Source organism: Nerophis lumbriciformis, linkage group LG09 (assembly GCF_033978685.3).
Source record: "Nerophis lumbriciformis linkage group LG09, RoL_Nlum_v2.1, whole genome shotgun sequence".
Lineage (NCBI taxonomy): Eukaryota > Metazoa > Chordata > Actinopteri > Syngnathiformes > Syngnathidae > Nerophis > Nerophis lumbriciformis.
Genome location: NC_084556.2, coordinates 37,561,976 through 37,588,382, shown reverse-complemented (window position 1 = coordinate 37,588,382; position 26,407 = coordinate 37,561,976). Strand labels below are relative to the sequence as shown.

General features: G+C 38.2%; 1 protein-coding gene across 2 annotated transcripts in view; it reads right to left on the bottom strand.

Annotated features, from left to right (window-relative positions):
* Nucleotides 1-26,407, bottom strand: part of jam3b (junctional adhesion molecule 3b) — a 101,997-nt gene that overhangs the window by 33,811 nt on the left and 41,779 nt on the right. The window contains exon 1 of one of the 2 annotated variants that reach the window (XM_061963226.2): nucleotides 10,578-14,152. The exons of the other annotated variant lie outside the window; for it this stretch is intronic. Within the exon in view, the coding sequence (XP_061819210.1) occupies nucleotides 10,578-10,650 (73 nt within the window). The 5' untranslated portion in view covers nucleotides 10,651-14,152. Of the gene's footprint in view, nucleotides 1-10,577; nucleotides 14,153-26,407 lie in introns of those variants that run through there. 2 annotated transcript variants of the gene reach the window in all.

The window sequence follows — 26,407 nt, the reverse complement described above, 5'->3', positions numbered from 1 at the left end:
GGTGGCGACTTGTCCAGGGTGTACCCCGCCTTCCGCCCGAATGCAGCTGAGATAGGCTCCAGCACCCCCCCGCGACCCCGAACGGGACAAAATGGATGGATGGATGTAAGGAAAGTTATCAAAACCCCAAGTCAGTATCTCATAAAATGTGAAAAAATGTCTATAAGTTCAATATTTTAAATATGTAGTTAAAAATATGAACTTCCTGAGCCTTCAACTGGTCTCGTTGTCTTAATTCAACACCTGAAATTAAATACATTTGCAAAATATTTTAATTTATTGAGCTGTTCCTCCTGTGCAGTCGAGCCTATTCGCAGTTATGCTGGCGGTCTAAGAACGTTAGCCCTGCGAATACCTGGGATCTACTGTACTGTATGACTGACTAGGAGCTATCACATTACAGTCATGATTGTGCCCGCATTCGTCAGCCTTGCCTCCCTAAAGCTGAGAGGAAAAAATTATCTGGTCTGTCTTCAGACATGTCTGAAAAAATTACAACAAACTGTGCAGGTTGCTTTAATGAAGACGTAGTCCTCATTAAATTCAGTCTTGATTTACTGTAGTCTATAAACTCTTAACCTTAATGTTTGAACTGTTTGAAATGTCAAAGCTGAGGTTTCATACTGTCTATCTTCAGCTCAGCATTTGCTATTCTAGCCATGATTGGCTAGGCCTAGGAGATCATCATCGAGAAGTGCTCCTCCTTTTATTTGGCACACGAGGCATCTCCGAAGGCATTCCACTTACAAACCCCGTTTCCATATGAGTTGGGAAATTGTGTTAGATGCAAATATAAACGGAACACAATGATTTGCAAATCCTTTTCAATCCATATTCAATTGAATGCACTACAAAGACAACATATTTGATGTTCAAACTCAAACTTTTTTTTTTTTGCAAATAATAATTAACTTAGAATTTCATGGCTGCAACACGTGCCGAAGTAGTTGGGAAAGGGCATGTTCACCACTGTGTTACATGGCCTTTCCTTTTAACAACACTCAGTAAATGCTTGGGAACTGAGGAGACAAATTTTTTAAGCATCTCAGGTGGAATTCTTTCCCATTCTTGCTTAATGTACAGCTTAAGTTGTTCAACAGTCCGGGGGTCTCCGTTGTGGTATTTTAGGCTTCATAATGCGCCACACATTTTCAATGGGAGACAGGTCTGGACTACAGGCAGGCCAGTCTAGTACCCGCACTTTTACTATGAAGCCACGTTTATGTAACCCATGGCTTGGCATTGTCTTGCTGAAATAAGAAGGGGCGTCCATGGTAACGTTGCTTGGATGGCAACATATGTTGCTCCAAAACATTCAGCATTAATGGGGCCTTCACAGATGTGTAAGTTACCCTAATACACCCTAAGTAAGTTACCCTAATACACCCCCATACCATCACAGATGCTGGCTTTTCAACTTTGCGCCGATAACAATTCGGAGGGTTCTTTTCCTCTTTGGTCCGGAGGACACGACGTCCACAGTTTCCAAAAACCATTTGAAATGTGGACTTGTCAGACCACAGAACCCTTTTCCACTTTATATCAGTCCATCTTAGATGAGCTCAGGCCCAGCGAAGCCGACGGCGTTTTTGGGTGTTGTTGATAAACGGTTTTCGCCTTGCATAGGAGAGTTTTAACTTGCACTTACAGATGTAGCGACCAACTGTAGTTACTGACAGTGGGTTTCTGAAGTGTTCCTGAGCCCATGTGGTGATATCCTTTACACACTGATGCCGCTTGTTGATGCAGTACAGCCTGAAGGATCGAAAGTCACGGGCTTAGCTGCTTACCTGCAGTGATTTCTCCAGATTCTCTGAACCCTTTGATGATATTACGGACCGTAGATGTTGAAATCCCTAAATTCCTTGCAATAGCTGGTTGAGAAAGGTCTTTGTAGCATATTCAGCTGAATATGGGTTGAAAATTATCTGCAAATCATTGTATTCCGTTTATATTTACATCTAACACAATTCCCAACTCATATGGAAACGGGGTTTGTAAAAAGCAATGTGTTATCAATAATTAGGGAGCAGTCTGAAGTTTCTGTCGACAGACTTTACAATTCAGTTTTCTTAATACTAGGGGTAGCGCTAAAAGTCGTCAAAACTGCAATAAGTTGAGACACCTAAGAAAGACAATCGCTGACTCAGCTCAGTTTTGATGACTCCCAAAAAACTTGATAAAAAAGCTCAAAGTGCTGAGTGTTCGTGAGCTGGGTGTTTCCTATCTTTCCTCCAGACTGGGTGACACTTTCCTAATCATACCAGACTCTTTTTCCATACTAACTGTTACAAAATGGGTAACCAAACTCTTAACGGCACCAAAGTAAAACAGTACTAACCGGACCAAAAAACTGAGTCTGAATGTAGGTGCGAAATTAATGCAAACTCAGCCATCTGCAACAAGTGCATGAAGGGGATATTATGCAGGTAAGGTCTTATAAGTAAGTTAGCGTCTCGACAGGGGCACACAGAGTCTGATGCTCTTTTTAAACTTTACTGCAAACTTAACGCGCCATCAGCAGTGCTCAGTTCCAAACTCGAATACACGTTTTCTCGTGGCTGTCCGACAGTGTTGCCAGATGGGAAACAACTAACTATCAGACCATAAGCTTAAAAATGATCACACAATTATTAAACATATCTGATTAATGGTGATGTGGTCTTGGTGTGATGTGGATATTGGATATCGGTCTGATATCAGCAAAAATAAAAAGTATTTTCTGGTATTTTTGTCAAGTCATTTACAAAAGGTAAACATGGTAGGCTACAGGCTACTAAGAGCTAGCAGCTAAACAACAGCTAATTACACAATAAACATACGTAATAAGTAGGGATGTGCTGATCGATCGGCTACCGATCAGTATCGCCCGATTTTTGTGAAAAAGTACCGGTATGTGATCGTCCCCTGCCGAATTAGGCAATCACCTCTGACTGATAGTTACATTTATTTTTATGGTCACCACCAGTTAATATAATCACCTTAATTATGGCAACTTATCATTATTATGTGTCATTATCACTGGAGGACAAACTAAACATGCTTCACACAGTAAAAGCAAGCCAGGAGCAGGCATGCTAATTGCTATGTTAGCCTAAAATGACACAAGAAGTACCGTATTTTTCGGACTATAAGTCGCAGTTTTTTTTCATAGTTTGGCTGGGCTCCAGTGCAACTTATTTATGTTTTTTTCCTTTTGTATTATGCATTTTCGGCGGGTGCGACTTATACTCCGGTGCGACTTATACTCCAAAAAATACGGTAAGTGCTTCAAGAAGTCTAAATTTGTATTTTCATGTATACAAATTCAGGGAATTTGAGGGCAAAAACTAAAGGATTTAAATGCGATGGTAGTTTTTTAGGTATTGTGTTATATTGACTTTGTGATCAAACAATTGTGTTTATTAAAAGACAATATACTGTTATATACAATGTACAATATCCATCCGTACATCCATTTTCTACCGCTTGTCCCTCTCGGGATCACAGGGGGTGCTGGAGCCTATCCCAGCTGCACTCGGGCGGAAGGCGGGGTTTACCCTGGACAAGTCGTCACCTCATCGCAGGAGCCAAACAATGTGTTAATCGCACTTACCATAAATATATGGAACAGTTTACAATTAGTACATGTGATTGATATTGGTGTCAGCCGATTTCACCCATGGAAGATTGGTATCTGAATCAGTAGCATAAAACCCAGATTGGAACATCCCTAGTGATATGGGTCCTTCATTGAACTAAAACAGCACATTTGACAATATAAAAAAGTGTTATAATATTAAGTAACAGATAATAGTTGCATATTACTTACACATACAAAGTCTCTAAAGCAGGAGTGAATTTAAAAAGTATCCATTAACAAACGTGTCCGCATCGTTCAACTTCTTGCGATACAAGCAAAAATGGGAACTTTTTTTTTCAATTTGGAATCGTTCACAATCTATGTGAGAGACATGACGACGGATGTATTTTTTTGAATGCATTCTATCTTGTAAATAAATGTAAATGCAAGTCTGCTTACAATGGAGCCAATAGGAGGTCCTCAATTCCGCACATAAAACCCAGTAAATTACCATCCAAAAACTGCCAACAACATGATTTATGATCCGCAATAAACTTCCACAAACAAGGAAGCGAGAACAAAGCTTACCACTCAGTGATGTCAACATAGGCACACAAGCTTGTGATCACGACGCCGCTATAAATAGTTCATCTGCGTTAGGGCTTATAACAACAATATTACTAATACTTGACTAATTTTCAAGTCACAAAACACATTTGAGTTTGTAATGCACAACACATTGCGATCGGACACTAATATCTACTGACTGAAAAACATGAACAATCATATTACAGTATCTGTAGTGTATTAGCCCACATGTCATGTTTTGTTTGCACAGCATATGCTGTCTGTCATGATACACACGCATGACGTGCAGCGTGTATCAGGATCAATATAAAGTGTGGCTTACTCGATGGACTGTTTGGTCCAGATGGCCAGGGATGTTTTTTCCGGTTAATTATGGTTAAGCACGCTATTTATGTCAAAGTAGCTTTGCTTCAAGTTCCACATTTTGCAGCTTCAATTCACTTTCACCTCACTATCGGCTTCCGTCTGTTCCCACGTCTCGCTCTTCCTTCGTGCTGGCTTCTAGAAGCAGTAATTCATCCTCCATGAATTTAGATGAAAAAAGCTAAGGTTGTGAATCCTCATTTGTCTGAAAACAGTCATTCGCGTGTTTGTACCCGGAAGGGGTTGTTACCAGAAATCAGTAGTGCGCTGCTTTGGAAATGGAAATAAATGCGCCGAAGTATTAGTTCCAACAATGATTAAAATTACCAAAATACAGTAAAAATTTAATATATTACATATTGTTATAAACATGTCTGTTACTACATTATATATAGAACTGCAGTGTGTAAATAAAACATTGCTGGGGGTTTTTGAAGTTGTTTTAGCTGATGGTGACTCCCATTAGCTGCATCTTCCAAGTGTTTTTTTATCTTCTTTAAAATCTATCCATCCATCCATCCATTTCCTACCGCTTATTTCCTTCGGAGTCGCGGGGGGCGCTGGAGCCTATCTCAGCTACAATCGGGCGGAAGGCGGGGTACACCCTGGACAAGTCGCCACCTCATCACAGGGCCAACACAGATAGACAGACAACATTCACACTCACATTCACACACTAGGGCCAATTTAGTGTTGCCAATCAACCTATCCCCAGGTGCATGTCTTTGGAGGTGGGAGGAAGCCGGAGTACCCGGAGGGAACCCACGCATTCACGGGGAGAACATGCAAACTCCACACAGAAAGATCCCGAGGCCGGGATAGAACTCACGACTACTCAGGACCTTCGTATTGTGAGGCAGACGCACTAACCCCTCTTCCACCGTGCTGCCCTTCTTTAAAATCCTCCCCCAAAAAAGACATGTGTGTTCTTATCTCTCATAATGATTGTGAACGATAGGCAAAATTCCCAAAAAAGTGCAGTTCTCCTTTAAAACACTATGGGGAACCTCACCTTATTGGAGCGTTCTTTTTTTTAAATTCCATTATCGGAGCTATTTTTTCTGTCCGTGTGATGTCATAACTCCTTATTTCGACGCGATAATTATGAGTCCTATATTTATTGTGCACTCCAAGTAAATATTTTGGTTATAATCTTATTTATGCAGTGTTATTGAAGTATTTAAACTATTATTTTGTGAAAAAAAAGTATGCAAAAATAAAAGGGAAATGTTTTTGGACAAATTTTGTATGCTTTCTGGTTATTGTTGAGTTTTTAAAATCCTGATTTGGCACCGGTATACGGTTACGCAATATAGTCGATATACGATATACATTATATATATCTGGCCAACTATAGACATTTTAATGCTATGGTTAAATCGTGATAATGCATGTTGATGACATATTCTAACTGTGTCCCGCAAATTTGACAGCGACAAGCCTGCAGACGCAGTGTCCTCAACGCAATGTAGCGGCCTCGCTAGTGGCTAACATCCCTCCACAGTGCAAACCCACGTCTAAGTTGTCTGCATGGCGGCCAAAAAATTCAGTTTCTTACAAACTACGCAATTTAAAGCAATCAAAAATGACGTATGGCGGCGGGTCTTGGCGTCGCTCTTTCACGCACCTCAGCTGTATGTTGTTTCTAATTGGTTTAAATTGCGGAGTTGTCTTATGTGGTTGGTTAAATCAGATACACACACGCACGCACTTCTGAATGTGCGCCCACGTTGTATTACACGCTCACAAATCTGGATGCGCTCGCTCAAATCGTACATGGCGGAAGTGCCGCAAAAGTCACTTGTAAAAAAGACAGCCAATAGAGGGTTCCTGCTTCTCGGAGATTATGGTTACGCAGAGGCATATTGTATTACTACACGCATGCACTTCTGAATGCGCGTGCACACGTATTACACACTCACAAATCTGTCACATGTAAGTACTTTTGAGGGTTCTTTTTGATTAGGGACAGACAGACAAATAAAAACACATGTACGCGGATCTAAAACACACGTACGTGGATCTGATAAGACACATTGTACACACGCACATGAATTGGATTACACGTGCACAGATTGAGATACACGTTTGCAAATAATTTTGCGACAATAATACTTCCATGCTCTACCTATCCAGGTGAGAGGCATAATTTATGATCGAGAATAAAGTTTGACGAGCAAAGAAATGAGGAAGCAGCTGATCAGTCGATCATGTCAACATTGGCACAACACTCGTGATCACGGCACCGCTATAAATGGTTTGTCTGTGTTAGCATTTATAAAAACAATATCACTAATACTTGGTTGATATTCAAGTCACAAAATGTAAATGGAGTATTGTTGGTGTTTTTTGGATGTTTTTATTGGGTTTTATGGGCGTAATAGAGGATCTCACATTGGCTGTGCTGTAAGCTGACTTTTATTAACGTTTATTACGAGTTAGAGTGCACACAAAAAAAATGCAGCCTTTATATCTTTCATAATGATTGTGGATGATAGGCAAAAAGAAAAAAAGTGCAGTTCACCTTAAGGGCAAAAAACTAAACTCAAATCAGAGCCAATATTAGGAAATATATTTAATAATAATTGATATTGTTACCCCGTTACGTGTTTCTGTCTAATTGTGATTAAAAATGTAATCATTAAATGATCTTGAAAATTACAAGTATCAGTATCAGCATTGGTATGGCTGATACTGCCCCTGTAACTACTTGGTATTGGATTGATAACCAAATGTGTAGTACTTTCAAAAACTAATGTAAAGTAAACAAGCAACACTATTCGCTTATTACATTTAAACAGAAGTGTAGATATAAACATGTTACAGCAGAAAGTAACCAGATATTAACAAATGAGCAAGTAGCTAAACAATAGTTTTTAGAAAATAATACAACCATAAATGACCCAATATGTCAGCAGTTTAATTAGGAGCCTTTGTAACTTATTTTGGAATGGTTCTGTTACCATTTACATACAAAATAATATAGTGAGATAAATATTGCCATCGAAGGAGGATGCTAAATATAATGCGATATAGATTTTAGGCCAGATCTCCCAATACATAACCCATCTTTGCAATATACTATATTCCTGAGTAACAAATCGGACCATCCCTATCAGGAATGTGCGTGAAAAGTTTCGAGATGACATAGTTTATTATTAGCATGACCTATATTTGTGTTTATTTTCTGTTTTTGCTTTCCCTGTTCAGATGGACACAGCTGTGTGAGATTTGGCAGTCAACAAATCTGCATCAAAGTTATTTTTCTTAATCCTCCTTGCTGACCTCCTGATACAGCAGTTTCCACACTAATCTTAGTGTAATGCTCCTTATACCCCCGGCCCCTCCTTCTTCAGGTTTTACATCACTGAATAACACAATAGGCATAGATAAGTTGGACTGTTCCTGATGCTGGCGCTGTGTTACAAATCCCGTCTCGTTCTGTTGTTCCCCATGGGAACCTGTGCTGGTTTCCTGTGGTGCCGTGTTGTGAATCCAGAGAGGTGAGAACAGTGTCATAAATAGAAAGGTTCAATTAAGCAACCTAGTGATATCCCTTGTGAAGCATCAATTGCTTCGTGCATATGCAGACTATTCCCACGCCCTTTCAGTAGCGCCAACATGAAAATACACAAACCCAGTTTCACCAAAGTCAACCAGTTGCTGCTTGCAAACTCCTCGCACTGAGAGTGCCGCTTGGGTTGCACACAGCCTCTCCCTTCATCTGCAATGAAGTTGATTTGGTCTCGTGACTGAAAATGGAGCAGTTTTTATGTTTTTAATCCACTATATTACTCATCCAGCTGAGTACAGTCAGTTCAATAGATGTACACAGAAGATTAATTTCCTCCACTTGTCCCACAAAATTCAGTGCTCATTTCAAAGGAACACTGTTGGTGCTCCCTGACGACCCCGTTGAAAGAAGCACTCACATCTCCAAGGCCGTGTCCTCCGACACATATATATTTTTTAAATGACAACATGACATACTGCACTCGTTTAAAAATGTATGTCCTTGTTCGCGGCTATCAACGGCCAGCAGAGGTTTTACCACCTTTTTAAAGGAAAAGCATGTGCATCCATGCACAAGTTGCAATTCGGGTGCAGGTACAGCACACATATACCCCTAATTATTTACTTGGCACTACACTTCCAAGTTAAATCTTAACATGTCCTTAAATTGCACTTTCACATGTGTCCCTACTGACAAAAAATTCCAGCTCCCCAAAACCTGCTGTAAAAATTAGGGCTGTCAACGTTAACGCGTTAACGCATGTGATTATTAAAAAAAAAAATTAAAAAAAATATATATATATATAAATATATATATTGTGTTACCTAGGGCTGAGCCGATAAAACGATCCTTATATACAAAACCCAAAACCAGTGAAGTTTGCACGTTGTGTAATTGGTAAATAAATAAAAACAGAATACAATGATTTGTCTGGCTGAAATAAGCAGGGGCGTCAATAATAACGTTGCTTGGATGGCAACATATGTTGCTCCAAAACCTGTATGTTCCTTTCAGCATTAATGGTGCCTTCACTAATGTGTAAGTTACCCATGCCTTGAGCATCAGTACACCTCCATACCATCACAGATAACAATCCGGATGGTTCTTTTCCTCTTTGTTCCGGAGGACACGACGTCCCCCGTTTCCAAAAACAATTTGAAATGTGGACTCGTCAGACCACAGAACACTTTTACACTTTTCATCCGTCCATCTTAGATGAGCTCGGGCCCATCGAAGCCGGCGCCGTCTCTGGGTATTGTTGATAGATGGCTTTCGCTTTGCATAGTAGAGTTTTAACTTGCACTTACAGATGTAGCGACAAACTGTAGTTACTGACAGTGGTTTTCTGAAGTGTTACTGAGCCCATGTGGTGATATTCTTTACACACTGATGTCGCTTTTTAATGCACTACCGCCTGAGGGATCGAAGGTCCGTAATATCATCGCTTAGGTGCAGTGATTTCTCCAGATTCTCTGAACCTTTTGATGATATTACTGACCGTAGATGGTGAAATCCCTAAACTCCTTGCAATAGCTCATTGAGAAATGTTGTTCTTAAACTGTTCGACAATTTGCTCACGCATTTGTTCACAAAGTGGTGACCCTCGCCCCATCCTTGTTTGTGAATGACTGAGCATTTCATAGAAGCCACTTTTATACCCAATCATGGCACCCACCTGTTCCCAATTAGCCTGGTCACCTGTGGGATGTTCCAAATGAGTGTTTGATGAGCTTTCCTCAACTTCCTTCCATGTTGCAGGCATCAAATTCCAAATGAGCTATTATTTGCAAAAAATAAAGTTTTCCAGTTTGAACGTTAAGTATCTTGTCTTTACAGTCTATTCAATTGAATATAGGTTGAAAAGGATTTGCAAATCATTGTATTCTGTTTTTATTTACGATTTACAAAACATGTAAACTTCACAGGTTTTGGGTTTTGTGTATCACGATATCCATGTAATCATATCAATATAAAATACGTTTGATAAATATATAATTTTTTAGGCTCGGGAAAAAAACGGAAAGAATAAAGCTTGGTTGGTTGCATGAACAAAGGCACTCGCAGTCTGGTAAGCTAGCTATACAGGAAGTGGTCCATAGTGCACCATATTACTGTCGATTTTCTGTACAGAGCGAAATGAATCAAAATGAGTGCTGCCGAGAGCGAATAAATTGTGGATAAAACAGGAAAAGTCACCCCCACAGTATGGTAGCTTTTTGGATTTTTTCAAATGGACTGTCGTCCTTCACCGTGCTCATCATTTCTCATCAACACACGTCTGTTCCCTATTCGGATGTACGGAAACAGGTAGGAACTAAAGTGCAGGACTGTATAACTAAAATAAATAACAAAATATAACAAATGTGCTATTTAAAAAAAAAAAATTTGGTCTAATAACATATGAATAATAATTACTGCCAAACAGTACTTTGTGGCACTAAACCTGTCAGAGTTTGTAGGTGCCGAACCCCAAGATGCAGAGAAGGCGGAAGGCATTGTACGAGAAAACATGGTTTTAATGTTCAAAAATAAGAAAAGGAAAACACGAACCAGAAACCAGGAAGCAGGAACAGGAGTCAGGATCCAGGGAAAGCTTAACGCACACAGGTAGCAACGACAGCATACAACGACACGACAGGTAGGAACGACAATGATCCAGCAATGACTGGAGGAGAAGGCAGGTTTAAATAGTAGCTGGCTGATTGACACCAGGTGCCAATCAGCCACAGCTGAGGGGAAGCAGCACTCAGGGAGACACTCAGGAAATGAAGACAAAATAAAAGCACTGACAGGAAACTAAGACAAACACAGAGAAAAAACTAAAACACAGTCAAACTGTCAGGGACAAGCCTGACGAAACCTGCAAGTACCGTATTTTTCGGACTATAAGTCGCAGTTTTTTTTATAATTTGGCCGGGGGTGCGACTTATACTCAGGAGCGACTTATGTGTGAAATTATTAACACATTACCATAAAATATCAAATAATATTATTTAGCTCATTCACGTAAGAGACTAGTAGACGTATAAGATTTCATGGGATTTAGCGATTAGGAGTGACAGATTGTTTGGTAAACGTATAGCATGTTCTATATGTTATAGTTATTTGAATGACTCTTACCATAATATGTTACGTTAACATACTGTACCAGGCACGTTCTCAGTTGGTTATTTATGCATCATATAACGTACACTTATTCAGCCTGTTGTTCACTATTCTTTATTTATTTTAAATTGCCTTTCAAATGTCTATTCTTGGTGTTGGGTTTTATCAAATAAATTTCCCCCAAAAATGCGACTTATACTCCAGTGCGACTTATATATGTTTTTTTCCTTCTTTATTATGCATTTTCGGCAGGTGCGACTTATACTCCGGTGCGACTTATACTCCGAAAAATACGGTACTAGTTTTTCTCAGGTTTCTCTAAGTTTACATTTTCACACTTTGCACTATTTTGTTACATTTTATTAGGCATTTCTTACATATTCCTTTTGTTTCACCTTAAAGAGGTTATTGTCAAGTGTTTATTGTAATTTTTGAATTTTGTTTACATGGACTGATTAAATATTACAAGCATTTCTGCCTTGATAGCTGAAGGATTATAATCAGAGGAAGGTTACATTTTAATACACATTTTTAACATTTATATATTTTTCTCCTGGTCCATATTTTCATAGGTCATAAAAAATATAAATAATTATCAATATCGACCAATATAAAAAAACATATATCGTGATACAGTTTCAGCCATATCGCCCAGACCTAGTGTTACCATAAATTAATGAGGATTAATCAGTGTATGATTTGACCGTCGGAAGGTGGTGCACATTGCACAGGTAGTGATCACGTCACACGCCAGTGTGATGCTAGTTAGAGCCATGTGCTTTGCGCCCTTCAAAACAAACTCAGAGAGAACTTTAGATAAAATTGAGGTAATTAGTTAGTATTGCAGCGACAAACTTTCTTTTCATCGGCGCACATCAAGTTTAAAATAGCTTGTTTGGAGTTTCAACCTAATAAAAGCCAATAATCTATGATTACATAACTCATACTTTTTTATTTAAAACCCCAAAACAAATACATTTTTTAAATTAGAAACATTTCAAGGAATTTGAGTTCGAACTTTTTGTGATTACGTCCTGAGTTGATCATTGATTTTGCAGTAACACTGACTTTCATGCATTTTTTTGTTTCTAATATGGATGTTTTAAAATAAAAACACATACTTGAGGTCCTAAGGACAAAAATATCAGCATCCTAATAATTGCAGCAAATAAATACAGTGTTACCTTGGGATAAGAGTGCCCAAGCTTACAGGCTGTCTCTTGGTTTTGATTTGTTATGCTTTATATTCCGCTTACGAGCTTACCCACCGCTCGTTGGTGTAGCAAATGTCACAGTGAACCCCGTAAGATCAGACCAAAACATCTGGTGTTACTCAATAACAATACTGTAGCTTATAGCAAGAGATAGACCAAACATGGAAACAGAGAGTGCTGAGAAGAAGTGAATGAGATGCATTAAAGAAATAAATGATTTAATAATTCAATAATTTTATTGCATGATTTTTTTATCCCTTTAATTTAGGTAGCCAGGGACTGCAGATGGAAATTAGCTATTTAGCTATAATCTGGTACTGAACATATCTGTCTTTGAGCTTAATGTTTCTGTGCATTGTCCCTTCAAATAAAGTCTAAACTAGACTAAACTGATCATCAAAAAATCTGATCATGACCATCATACTAAAGCAGAGTAAGTCAATAACGCCAGCCAATGACGTTGAAATAATAAACGTCAGACATTTATTCATGAAAATATCAAGAAGCTGCTAATGATTTGTTTGACAGAGACGCAGTTCGAAGCATATACCGTAAAACAGGGGTCTAAAAGTTGCCATGTTATTGTGGAATATTACAATATTCAAATAATAGAGTAAAACACTGCTAATCGCATTAATCGCTAGCTGATAACTGTTGCGCAAATTGTTAGCTGACACTTAGTGTGCTAAGCATTGGCTGACAACTAGCACGCTAAAGGCTAGCTAAAAACTGCGCCGCTGATCATAGCTGGAAACTGGTGCGCTAATTGCTGGCAGGTAACTAGCGCGCTAATCACTAGCTATCTTAAATGTTAACATGAATACAATAATGCTATTATTTATTCATGATTTTACCTTAAACTTGCAAGGTAAAGTGGCGGGTGTCCATGCCACTGCTACTTATAAACTACAATACAGTATGTTAATAGGCTAGACTTTTTTTTTTTAGACTTTTATTTATTTTTTAGACTCTTCTTCTTTTTTTTTTGTCTTTTTAGACTTACTTATCCCACACACAATTCAAAATTAAGTCTAATCAACCAAAACATGTCATGACTCCTTTGCAGTACCTCTGTGGGACACCCTGTTCCAGGCCTCTGCCGTAGAAGTCCGCTAAAGGAGGTAAATGCTGTACAATATTACTACATTAGTATATAAAACAACGGTAGTTGTTTTGTACTACACTTTATTGTATTGTTTTTAATGCAATATTTATTATCTTAACAGTTTTTTTTTCTTTTTAAAAGGCATGTTACATGTTAAAATTGTGTTGTTTTGGTGGGCAATGCCCAAAATAAGTTAATTTTAATTAATTTCAATGGGCGACGCTGTTTGGCAGTACAGGTTTTTCAAGGAACTGACTACGTCACAGAACCAATTAAACTTGTAACCAATTCTGCTGTATGAATATTTTCATAAACGACACTTTCAAAAGTACTTATCAAATATTTGATATATTTTTGGTATTTTAACCCTCAAAGGGACACAATGTTCACATAGGTCCACTGTTATTTTTAACTGTGAAATTTTTTTTTTACTCTTTGATTAAATCGATATGCCTCTTTGCTGAATTGAAAGTACCGTACTGAAAAATCTGACTAAGAATAAACCATAAAAATTAACTTCAATTCAGAATTTGACCAGAGTATTAATCACTTTTGGCTTAAGTGTATTTGAATGCATTAAGCATCGTGACGAATGTAGTCAGCGTCACAAACAAATTTACAAACCCCGTTTCCAAATGAGTTGGGAAATTGTGTTAGATGTAAATATAAACGGAATACAATGATTTGCAAATCATTTTCAACCCATATTCAGTTGAATATGCTACAAAGACAACATATTTGATGTTCAAACTGATAAACATTTTTTTTTTTTTGCAAATAATCATTAACTCTAGAATTTGATGACAGCAACATGTGACAAGAAGTTGGGAAAGGTGGCAATAAATACTGATAAAGTTGAGGAATGCTCATCAAACACTTATTTGGAACATCCCACAGGTGAACAGGCAAATTGGGAACAGGTGGGTGCCATGATTGGGTATAAAAGTAGATTCATGAAATGCTCAGTCATTCACAAACAAGGATGGGGCGAGGGTCACCACTTTGTCAACAAATGCGTGAGCAAATTGTTGAATAGTTTAACAAAAACCTTTCTTTCTCAACCAGCTATTGCAAGGAATTTAGGGATTTCACCATCTATGGTCCGTAATATCATCAAAGGGTTCAGAAAATCTGGAGAAATCACTGCACGTAAGCAGCTAAGCCTGTGACCTTCGATCCCTCAGGCTGTACTGCATCAACAAGCGACATCAGTGTGTAAAGAATATCACCACATGGGCTCAGGAACACTTCAGAAACCCACTGTCAGTAACTACAGTTGGTCGCTACATCTGTAAGTGCAAGTTAAAACTCTCCTGTGCAAGGCGAAAACCGTTTATCAACAACACCCAGAAACGCCGTCGGCTTTGCTGGGCCTGAGCTCATCGAAGATGGACTGATACAAAGTGGAAAAGTGTTCTGTGGTCTGACGAGTCCACATTTCAAATTGTTTTTGGAAACTGTGGACGTCTTTTCTTACGGACCAAAAAGGAAAAGAACCATCCAGATTGTTATAGGCGCGAAGTGTAAAAGCCAGCATCTGTGATGGTATGGCGGTGTATTAGTGCCTAAGACATGGGTAACTTACACATCTGTGAAGGCGCAATTAATGCTGAAAGGTACATACAGGTTTTGGAGCAACATATGTTGCCATCCAAGCAACGTTACCATGGACGCCCCTGCTTATTTCAGAAAGACAATGCCAAGCCACGTGTTACATCAACGTGGCTTCATAGTAAAAGAGTGCGGGTACGAGACTGGCCTGCCTGTAGTCCAGACCTGTCTCCCATTGAAAATGTGTGGCGCATTATGAAGCCTAAAATACCACAACGGAGACCCCCGGACTGTTGAACAACTTAAGCTGTACATCAAGCAAAAATGGGAAATAATTCCAATTCAAAAATGTGTCTCCTCAGTTCCCAAACGTTTACTGAGTGTTGTTAAAAGGAAAGGTGATGTAACACAGTGGTGAACATGCCCTTTCCCAACTACTTTGGCACGTGTTGCAGCCATGAAATTGTAAGTTAATTATTATTTGCAAAAAAAAAAACAGTTTATGAGTTTGAACATCAAATATGTTGTCTTTGTAGTGCATTCAATTGAATATGGGTTGAAAATGATTTGCAAATCATTGTATTCCGTTTATATTTACATCTAACACAATTTCCCAACTCATATGGAAACGGGGTTTGTACAATTCCATTTAAAATTGAGCTTTTATTAGATTCAGATTAGGTAGCTCAAAATATGAACTTGAGATGTCAAAATATAGTGGTGATATATGGTCAGTCACATCTGAATGTTTCGTCTTGTGGGGTTCATTCCATCGGCCGATTCTATTTAAGGAATGTGTATGCTCAGAGTACAAGATACACCTTGCAAGCGAATACTCTCATAAAACTATTTTACACTTTTTGGCACTGCATACATGACTGCTCTGTTCATGGAGCACAAAAGGTGAATGCAGGCCTCGAGCAACTGTATGACCAAAGTAGGGAAGTGGGTAGGACAAAACTGTGGGGAGGGAGCGTAAAAATAAAACAGTCATAGCGCTGTCAGCACAACAGTTAGCACAGAGTATAATGTCATGGCCTTGATGCTGGTAAAGAAAAGGCAACTCACTTCCAAAACAAGTGCTTTACCAAGCATTTCTTTCTTTCAATAATATTATGGTAATTTGTAAACACATACTGGAATGGTCATTCAAATATGGATGCATTAATTAGTAAAGCCGTGAAACAATAACTTAAAGAAAGCAAAACGTTTATGTCATGCTATTTTCCCTATACAATGAAACCAACTTAAGTTCGTCCCACTTATTTTGACAACCTGTTTATGTCGATCAAGTAACTTAGTAAGTCCTGATCCATTGTGTTGTACTTAATGCTAAAAAGTGCCTGCTTACTGTATGTTGTCATCCACATACATGGTCAACTGCTTTTATAAACAAAACATTTGAAATGTTTTCTGAAAAATAGTTCCGTTTATGTTGCTGTGTTGTGAACCTCCTCATCAGCCCTAATCTGCATGGATAAAATGACAACGGTCTAGTTACACATCGTTACAACGTGCACACAGGGACTTCCTGTTCAGTGTAGAGCGTAGACGATATACGATGTAAATGATATACATTTGCCCAACGATAGAGCTTTTAATATGATCATTACATTGTGATAATGCATTTTGATAACACATTTGATCTGTGTCCCACAATTTTGACAATATCAAAAAAAAAAGGTGTCAACTCATATTGTTATCACTGGAGGACTAGAGGACCAAAATAGCTAAACATGCTACAGTACACTACACACTGTAGGAATACAAATATCGACAGTAACTGTACCGAGTATTGAATCAGTATATGGTCAATACTACAGTGATTATATCGATATTGTTTATTATCACAACATCAAATCAAATGTTGTTATTGTTTACAAACTCAGGAAATAAGAGCCAACAGTAGTTTATGCTTTTGTTTAGTTATTTTGCAATATTGACTTTATTTTAAATCATTTACTGTATGTAATACAAGGGAATAAGGAAATAATTCTATGGGGAACATATGAACCATTAATTAGTTGCTTATTAACATGCAAATTAGTAACATAATGGCTGTCAATTAGTTATTATTAAGTACTTATTAATGCCTTATTCTGCATGGCCTTATTATACAACCAGTAAGCCATTAACTGAGAGTCTTCCCCAACCCCAACCCTACCCCTACCCCCTAACCCTGACCCTGACCCTAAGTTAATAAGCAATTAATTAATGGTTCATATGTTCCCCATACTAAAGTGTTACCATTAATTTATATTGTTACACATTCTGTTTTTATGGTCAGAATAGCTTTTTCAAAAATGTAATCATTTAATGATCTTGAAAATGGTAAGTAAGAACCATGGTATTGGATATACTTGGTATTGGATCGATACCAACAATTGCAGTATCTCGCAAAACTAATATAAAGTATCGGAACATTATAAGAAAAAGTGCGTATTATATTTTAAAGCAATATAGTATGTGGCTAGACCAATGTTACGACGGAAAGTAACCAGATATTGACAATAAATTAGCAAATATATTAATAATATTTTTGAGAAAATAATACAACCGGAAATGGCGAATATGTTACTGTATATGTCAGCAGCTAAATTAGAAGTAGGGATAATGTTGATAATGATACACTCCCCACAGTTAATATTACAGTTGAAACTTTTGATGATCGTAAAACCGTGATTGTTAACTCGTTGATAAACTCACGGACCGGTAATGCTGCTCATTTACTGGAGAAGCAACGAGTGCTAGCTGGCTAAAATGCTAGCATAACTCCAAGAGACATTAACCTATTTCCCCATTAAAAATTTACATTACCCAATCTAAATGTGTACTGTATAAACACATTACTGTCTGAGCAATTAAAATATTTAACTGTGCACATTAGACCTACAGACTGTGCTGTCTTAAAATAGATTGATCTGTACTTGAAAGAATTTGACAACAGGAAGTTAATTTTTCTGATGTTACATAGACCAGATGTGATGTTTCTTTCCTTTATCATTAAAAAAAGACAAAACTTTTACTAATTAAAATGATAAAAAAACATATTTAAAAACTGAAATAAAAATAATATGGCTCCCAAATAACCAAAACAATATAATTCTGTAACATATTTATTCTGCCAAGAAAGTTATATTGTGTAGCTATTTACTTGGAATTTTACTGCGGTTTATCATTAATACTGGAAATCGTCACATCCCTAATCTGCGCATTAACAAAAGCTTTTATATTATTGTAGTCAAAACATACACTTGAATTACTGCAGCAGCTTAGTTAAATAAGAGCATAAAATATACGAAAACAGAAGAAAAAAAAAATTCTGTATGCGTAAACAAAGGAAAACAATGCTAAAAGTCCTGTAAAAATCCCATTTACCTTATATCTATGGACAAATGTATCCGCAATGCCTAACTTCGGTTTCAATTATGTCGACAAACGCTTTCATAGCCGTTAGTCAAGGGGTGTGGTCAAAAACAGAATTGACAGTATTAAAAGCCAATGATGAAAGCTGGAATTTGTGGCCTGACAAGTCAATCCATCAGCTTCACACATGCTTACTGCCACTGGATCCATTTAAAGGCAAAATGCAGCAAAACCGTTAAAAAAGCATCTTTTGACATTCTGGTTGCCATAACAATAGCAGTGATATTTCCTTCGTGACTGCTCTTCTTTTTCTGCCTACTTCCCCCAATGGTGATATCACTTAGACAAGATCCCACCTGTTCAAGTAGCTGTGGCAGAAAGTGAGTGAGCCATCAATCTTCTTCCATGTAAATAGTAACCTTGTGACATGACAACAGCTAGCGGAAGTTTTAAGGACTGAGTTGGCAAAGAATGACCCCGGTGAGTATTTACCGCATGTTGTTTTGTCACAGCTGTGGTCTTCAACTTTTGTTTACCTACTCAAATGTAGCTCTTCCTTTCAATTTGTGATAGATCACACTAGTAGGAGCTCATCAGGAACCAATCCTGATTATGATGGTACGGAATTAGACTCCCGACTATAATGACTGCATGGTTGCAAGTACACTTAAATAAACAATAGGAAATTATACATATAAGGCAGGCTGTCAAACACTAAACGGTGAACATTGCAGAAGATGGGCAGTCATTTTTATTTGATGAAGAACATCAACCTCCTGTGTACTGATCTGATGTTTTGTACCAAATACTATATCTAATTTCTCAACAACATGGACGAACCAACACTTATAGATTGTGGTTCTCAATACAGCTCATGCACACCAGATCTACCGAGAAGAGCATATAGCAGGAGCAGTGTTGCCGGCTGAACAACTTTGTTGCTATATGTATGTATGTATGTATATATATATATATATATATATATATATATATATATATATATATATATATATCTGTTTATATAATGTATTAGGACTGCATAAAAAAAGATAATTGATGTCGACCTTAACCGCATCCAGGACTTATATCGTCAGAAAACAGGCAGGTAGCGTCAATGCAGATCCCTCACACACTGGTTACAAACTGTTCAAACTCCTCCCTTGCGGCAGGCATTACAAATCACTGTACGCCAAAACAACTCGTCATAAGAACAGTTTCTTCCCGCAGGCCGTCACTCTGAACTCTAAACAGTCACAGAGTGTCAGACCTGTTGCTGTGAAGTAACCCTGGAACTAATCTGTCATTGTGAATGTTCTAACTCATGTTTACTTTATTATCTGTTTGCTTTTATTCACCACTGCACTATTATCTTATTAGTCTTGCACATGTTAGTGACTTAAGTACTTGTTTATATTTTTAGTTAATGGTAATATTTATTATTTACATTGATCAGAGAGAGCACAGTCTACCAAGTCAAATTCCTTGTGTTTTAAACATAACTGACCAATAAAGCATATTTTGATTTTAAGTTTGGTATTTAGCAAGACCACTGTAGATACTAAGTAGGGCTGGGCGACATATCGATATACTCCATATATCGCGGGTTTGTCTCCGTGCGATATAGAAAATGACTATATCCTGATATTCGAGTATACGTTCTCACGCAGTTGCTTTTAGCTGCGGGCATTACACTACATGCGTTTCTCACTTTTTCTTGTCTCTCCTTCTCACAGAGACATAAAACAAGCGCACCTTCTTACATACGTCACATACGTATACGCCCTCGCGGAGCAGAGAGGTAGCGGCATGGGTAACGTTAGCTGTGGTGTGAGTGGTAATACGAGAGAAAGAAGGTGCGAATCTGGTAACAAATAAAGGAATAATGAATTCCCAAGAAAAACAGCAGGGGGTTCCATCGTCTGCCGGTGATTTGGCTTCAAGCGGGAATATATCGAACAGACAACCGTAATATGTCAAGTGTGGGGCAAAAGCGTTGCTACAAAAAGTAGCATTACTGCTATTATGTAGCATCATTTGAAAAGTCACCCGCTAGAGAATGAAGAGTGTTTGAAACTCCGCGTGTCAACATCTCCGTTCGGTGCCACACCCACAAAATGCAGAGGCAACCATTTCCAGATCAACACCGTATGAAAAACATAGTCAACAACAAGAGATAACGTCCGCAGTAACCTACCACATAGCGAAGGACATACACTATCTGATTTCTTATTATGCAGCTCATTTTTATTTGAGTTATTGAAATATGTGCACTTTATTTGTTTTAAACTATTGTAGTGGCGTTCTGTACAAAAAGTGCACTTTAATTTAGTGTTGTTCTGATATGTCATCTTAGTGACATCATGCACAAAAGCGCACTCATAGCTTGTTTTAAAAAGTCTCTGACAATCTTGCACTTTCTGTTTTGAAATGACATGAATGTTTGTGCCACTGCTTAAAACTGTTTAATAAATACAGTTTTGGTAAATTGACTTAGTTGTGATTTCCCTCTCTGCATGAAAGTTTAAAATGAGCATATATTAATGCAGTATGAAGAATAATGTTTTAATGTAGACACATAGAATCATCATACTGCTGTGATTATATGCATCAAGTGTTCATTCAAGGCTAAGGCAAAATATCGAGATAAATATCGTGTATCGTGACATGGCCTAAAAATATCGAGATATTAAAAAAAGGCCATATCGCCCAGCCCTAATACGTTTGTACTAGGGGTGTAACAGTACACATATTCAGATGTTTTGGCATTGAAGCATACTGATATTCCCACGCGGTATGCATTGAAGTCAAAGACAGTAAGGGCCTGATTTACTAAGATCCAAATATCACACGACGAACAATAAAAAAACAATAAAATTGCGTGTACTAGTACAGGGTGTGTTGCGTGCGATCTCCTTAGACTGCAGGTACAATTGAAAAGTGGTGCATATTAATGAAGACAGAGACGCAAAATGGATCGCACTCTTTATTGTGCTCACTTAACAGACGCAATCTACTTTGCACACGTTTAAGTAGATCAGAGTTGCGTGTGCTATCAAGTTTGCACATGTTTTAGTACACGCAAACCTTTAGTAAATCAGGCCCTAAGTGTTTCTTGTGTCGTGCATTTTAGTATTTAGGCATATTATTTGTACTTGTAAAGTACTCGGCACAGGAGGGAGCAGAGATCCAGACAAGAGAATGGCGCCTCCACAAACCCAGGCAGTGTGCATTACCACCACGGTGAAATGCTAGGTTTTGGGGCGTGTAAATCACCTCCACTTGCATGCAGCATGGTGTTCTCGCGGGACGTGCTCCACGTCGGAATTCATGCATTCTGCGTATAAATCCAAATTGCACATTGAAGGACTCTTTCACGTGAAAACAATAACGCTTTTATTTTTATATTTCACTACATGCATGATTTATTTGGTTATGTTTTTGGGGGGATGGGAAACAGAATGTGCTCTCAGCATTCCTTGCGGCACTTGATTTTCGAAATCTTCGTATGAATCTATAACCTTATACAATTGTACATTAAATTATTTGTAATGAGAAGATATGTATATTAAATTACAAAAATATAAAAATATTTAGTGCAACTGTTTTACTCACTTGAAAGATTCTTTCAATTTGCAATTAAATACCTTTCTGCATCCCCTGGATTTATACGCATGCGCAGATGCAGGGTGTGCATTACTTCCAATGGGGAACACAGTTCGCAAAAACATTGGCCTTTGCCTCTAACGCAGCGTTTCTCAAAGTGTGGGGCGCGCCCCACTGGTGGGGAATAGAGACATGACAGGTGGGGCACGAGGAACGGGAGGGAATTTCACTTTATTTTTTTTATTTTTTTATTTTTTTTAGATTTTTTTTTTTTTACTATGCTTTCATTTTCTATACACACTGTAAATCACTTTGTGATTCTGTCTGTGAAATCCGCTATATAAATAAATGTAAATTACTTATTTTTCCTGTAGGCTTTAAACTTCTAGGTAGGAGCAAAAGTTTGACAGACATAGCAACAGTAACTAATGGGGTCGGGGCTAAGCGGAACAAACTTGACGAGACAATCGCAGCAAAATGAAAAGCTGTCCCACTGTCAAACGACACAGTTGCGAGACGTATATGCGACATTGCAAGTGATCTTGAGGAACAACTCGGAGACAAATGAAAAGAAAGTCGTTTTGCTTTACAAGTGGACGAAGCTACTGACAGCAATAAAGACTTCCTGTTCATCGCATACGTCCGCTTTGTGAATGGCGAGTCACTGTGCGAGGATTTGCTGTTTTGCAAATACATCAAAAATAGAGCCTCTGCTGATGAGCTGTTCAAGATAATGGACAGTTTCCTCAAAGAACACGACCTTAAATGGGAAAACTGTGTGGGCTTTTGCTCTGATGGCGCAATGACCATGGCAGGGTCAAGAAACAAGCTGCAGGCTCTAATAAAGAGGGTTGCGCCAAATGCGCATTGGACACACTGTGTCATTCACCGGGAAGCACTCGCGTCAAGGCAGCTCAGCCCCGAACTCAATGAGGTTTTAACAGATGTGAGCGCGGTAAATTTGATCAAAACACGACCACTGAAAGCGCGACTGTTCTCTGCACTGTGTGAGGAAATGGGAGCTGATCATACAGCCGTGCTGTTTCACCATACTTGCCAACCTTGAGACCTCCGATTTCAGGAGGTGGGGGTGGGGGGCGTGGTTGGGGGTGGGGCGTGGTTAAGAGGGGAGGAGTATATTTACAGCTAGAATTCACCAAGTCAAGTATTTCACACATATATATATATATATATAAGAAATACTTGACTTTCAGTGAATTCTATATATATATATATATATATATATATATATATATATATATATATATATATATATATATATATATATATATATAAATAAGAGAAATGCTTGAATTTCAGTGTTCATTTATTTACACATATACACACACATAACACTCATCTACTCATTGTTGAGTTAAGGGTTGAATTTTCCATCCTTGTTCTATTCTCTGTCATTATTTTTCTAACCATGCTGAACACCCTCTCTGATGATGCATTCTGCTTCGTCTCCTTGTTGTGTGCGCAGTTGTGCACTGCACTCTCTAAAAGCTCTAGATGTTAATGTCACATATGCATGTACATTAGATGGCAGTATTGCCCTGTTTAACAGTGTCACAACATTGCTGTTTACGGCAGACAAACTGCTTTACGGTAGACGAAAACGTGACTGCTGTTGTTGTGTGTTGTTGCCGTGCTGGGAGGACGTTAATGAAACTGCCTAACAATAAACCCACATAAGAAACCAAGAACTCGCCCTCGATCATTCTACAGTTATAACGTGATTGGGCAGGCAAGCTGTTTATATTGTGGGAAAGCGGACGTGAAAACATGCTGTCGACACGTCACTCAGGTACGCCTGAATTTCGGGAGATTTTCGGGACAAAATTTGTCCCGAGAGGTTTTCGGGAGAAGCGCTGAATTTCGGGAGTCTCCCGGAAAATCCGGGAGGGTTGGCAAGTATGTGTTTCACAGTGAAGCAAGGTGGCTCTCCCGGGGCAAAGTGCTGTCACTTGCCCTGTCTTGCCAAATGCATAGCTCCTCCTTTTTTTTGCAAAGATTGCAAAGTGGCACTTTTATTTTATTTATTTTGAACTTGATGCAAGTTATTTGATTTATTATTGAACTCGATGCAAGTTATAACACTTTTATTTGATTTATTATTGAACTTGATGCAAGTTATAACACTTTTATTTGATTTAATATTGAACTTGATGCAAGTTATAACACTTTTTTTGATTTATTATTGAACTTGATGCAAGTTATAACACTCTTGTTTTATTTATTATTGAACTTGATGCAAGTTATTTTATTTATTATTGAACTTGATGCAAGTTATACCAGGCAGCACGGTGGAAGAGGGGTTAGTGCATCTGCCTCACAATATGAAGGTCCTGAGTAGTCTTGGGTTCAAACCGGGCTCGGGATCTTTCTGTGTGGAGTTTGCATGTTCTCCCCGTGACTGCGTGGGTTTCCTCCGGGTACTCCGGCTTCCTCCCACCTCCAAAGACATGCACCTGGGGATAGGTTGATTGGCAACACTAAATGGTCCTTAGTGTGTGAATGTGAGTGTGAATGTCGTCTGTCTATCTGTGTTGGCCCTGTGATGAGGTGGCGACTTGTCCAGGGTGTACACCGCCTTCCGCCCGATTGTAGCTGGGATAGGCTCCAGTGCCCCCCGCGACCCCAAAGGGAATAAGCGGTAGAAAATGGATGGATGGATGGGCAAGTTATACCACAGCTGCACAGTTATTTTATTTATTATTGAACTTGATGTTATTTTATGTTCAATAAATTTGAAAATGTTAAGCTTGGCATTAGCATTCTGTTGGGGCGATGGGGGCAGGTGGGGCTTGAAAACTCCCCCTTGTCCAAAGTGGGGGATGACAAAAAAAGTTTGAGAACCACTGGCCTAACGGCAGCCATGATTAGCGATTGTGCTAACAATGCAGAGCTTGGAGAGACTTTTTGGTTGTTTTGTAACACTTTCCCTTCCCGGTGAAATGACTAAACCATGAACAAAGTTTTTTTTGTTTGTTTGTTTTTTTTATAAAAATGATAATATTTATTTTACATTTGTTTATTTTAATAATAAAATCAACAAGTCCCCCCTGCAACCTACATGTTGCAGTCCTATGAGAAACACTGCCATATATAGTAAGACTTTTTAACTCAGCCAATTTATTTATAAACCACCCTTGTTTTGGAAGAACATTTTAAGAATTTGCGCACATTTAAGTCCTCCAGCATGCCAGATGTACTGTATGTCATTGCTTCTTAACCATAGAGCCGTGGCCAATTGTTGGGCCAAGAGGGCCCCAGAGTTTTTTCTTAATGTAACTGACTGCGGCGCACCGCCACTGCAATATCATATCCACAACACCTTGAAAATAAGATTTTTTTACGTGAAAACAAATTAAAGTAATATAATGTATTGTGCCCTCCAGAAGAAGTCACACAAAATCAGATGCTATTTTAAACTTTTATTGCCAATTTTGTGCTAACAAAAGGTACAGTTTCAACAGGTTTTAAATCCCGTGCAACACTTTCGTTTTTGTGCTTCACTTTCGTTTTTGTGCTTCCCCAGACACACAACACTTGTTCATTCTCCGCCTATTTGCGGTGCTTTCAGGCACGGAAGGTGTGTTTGAGATAATGGGAAAAATTTACGCAAAATTAAAACCACACAGACATAAAACATCACCACGAGCAGATCGTTACAAATATGAATGGATATATATAACCTATTATGTGTGCACAATTGTGCACTGAAAACTCGGCCACCAAAAAAAGACTTTGATCACCGATTGTCTAAAACATAGTCCACATGTCTGCGATGTGGACGTAACTTTAATATATCCCAGATATACCCGCGGACAGCAATCTACAAAATGTGCAAATATTAAGAAGACAGTGGTGCCTTTTAAGGAGAGAAAGTCCAACTGAAGCAGCAGCGCGAAGTAAATGTGACGTCATGCTCGCTGCAGCTCACTTTTTGTCTGGGAATCGAGGGACTGAAGTAGAGTCTCTAAACACGACTACATTCAATAATACCACCAGAAAACAATTTGAGATGTGCCGCTATTCATTTTTTATTTAAAAAAAAAGCCAACAAAATACATTGCACACTAAGCAGCAACATTTGCAAATATGGCAAAACGATATAAAAACATATGTTAATAATATATGTTAATACTAAATAATAATAACAGATTTGTTTTTAAATGTATGTATACATCTTTCAAGCCTTTTTAAAGAAAATCATATTGTCAGAGCAAATTTTGAGAAAAAACCTAATTGCGATTTTTCTCTCCAAAATTTTGATTTGATTTGTGATTTTCTTCATTTTATACATAAAAATGCATAAAACTGCAAAAATAACGAGTGAAGGAAGACCTGTTACTTTTAGACTGTCAATCAACATATTCTTGTCTCAAGGTGCCACACATTAAAACAAAATGCAATAATTTAATTCAAAA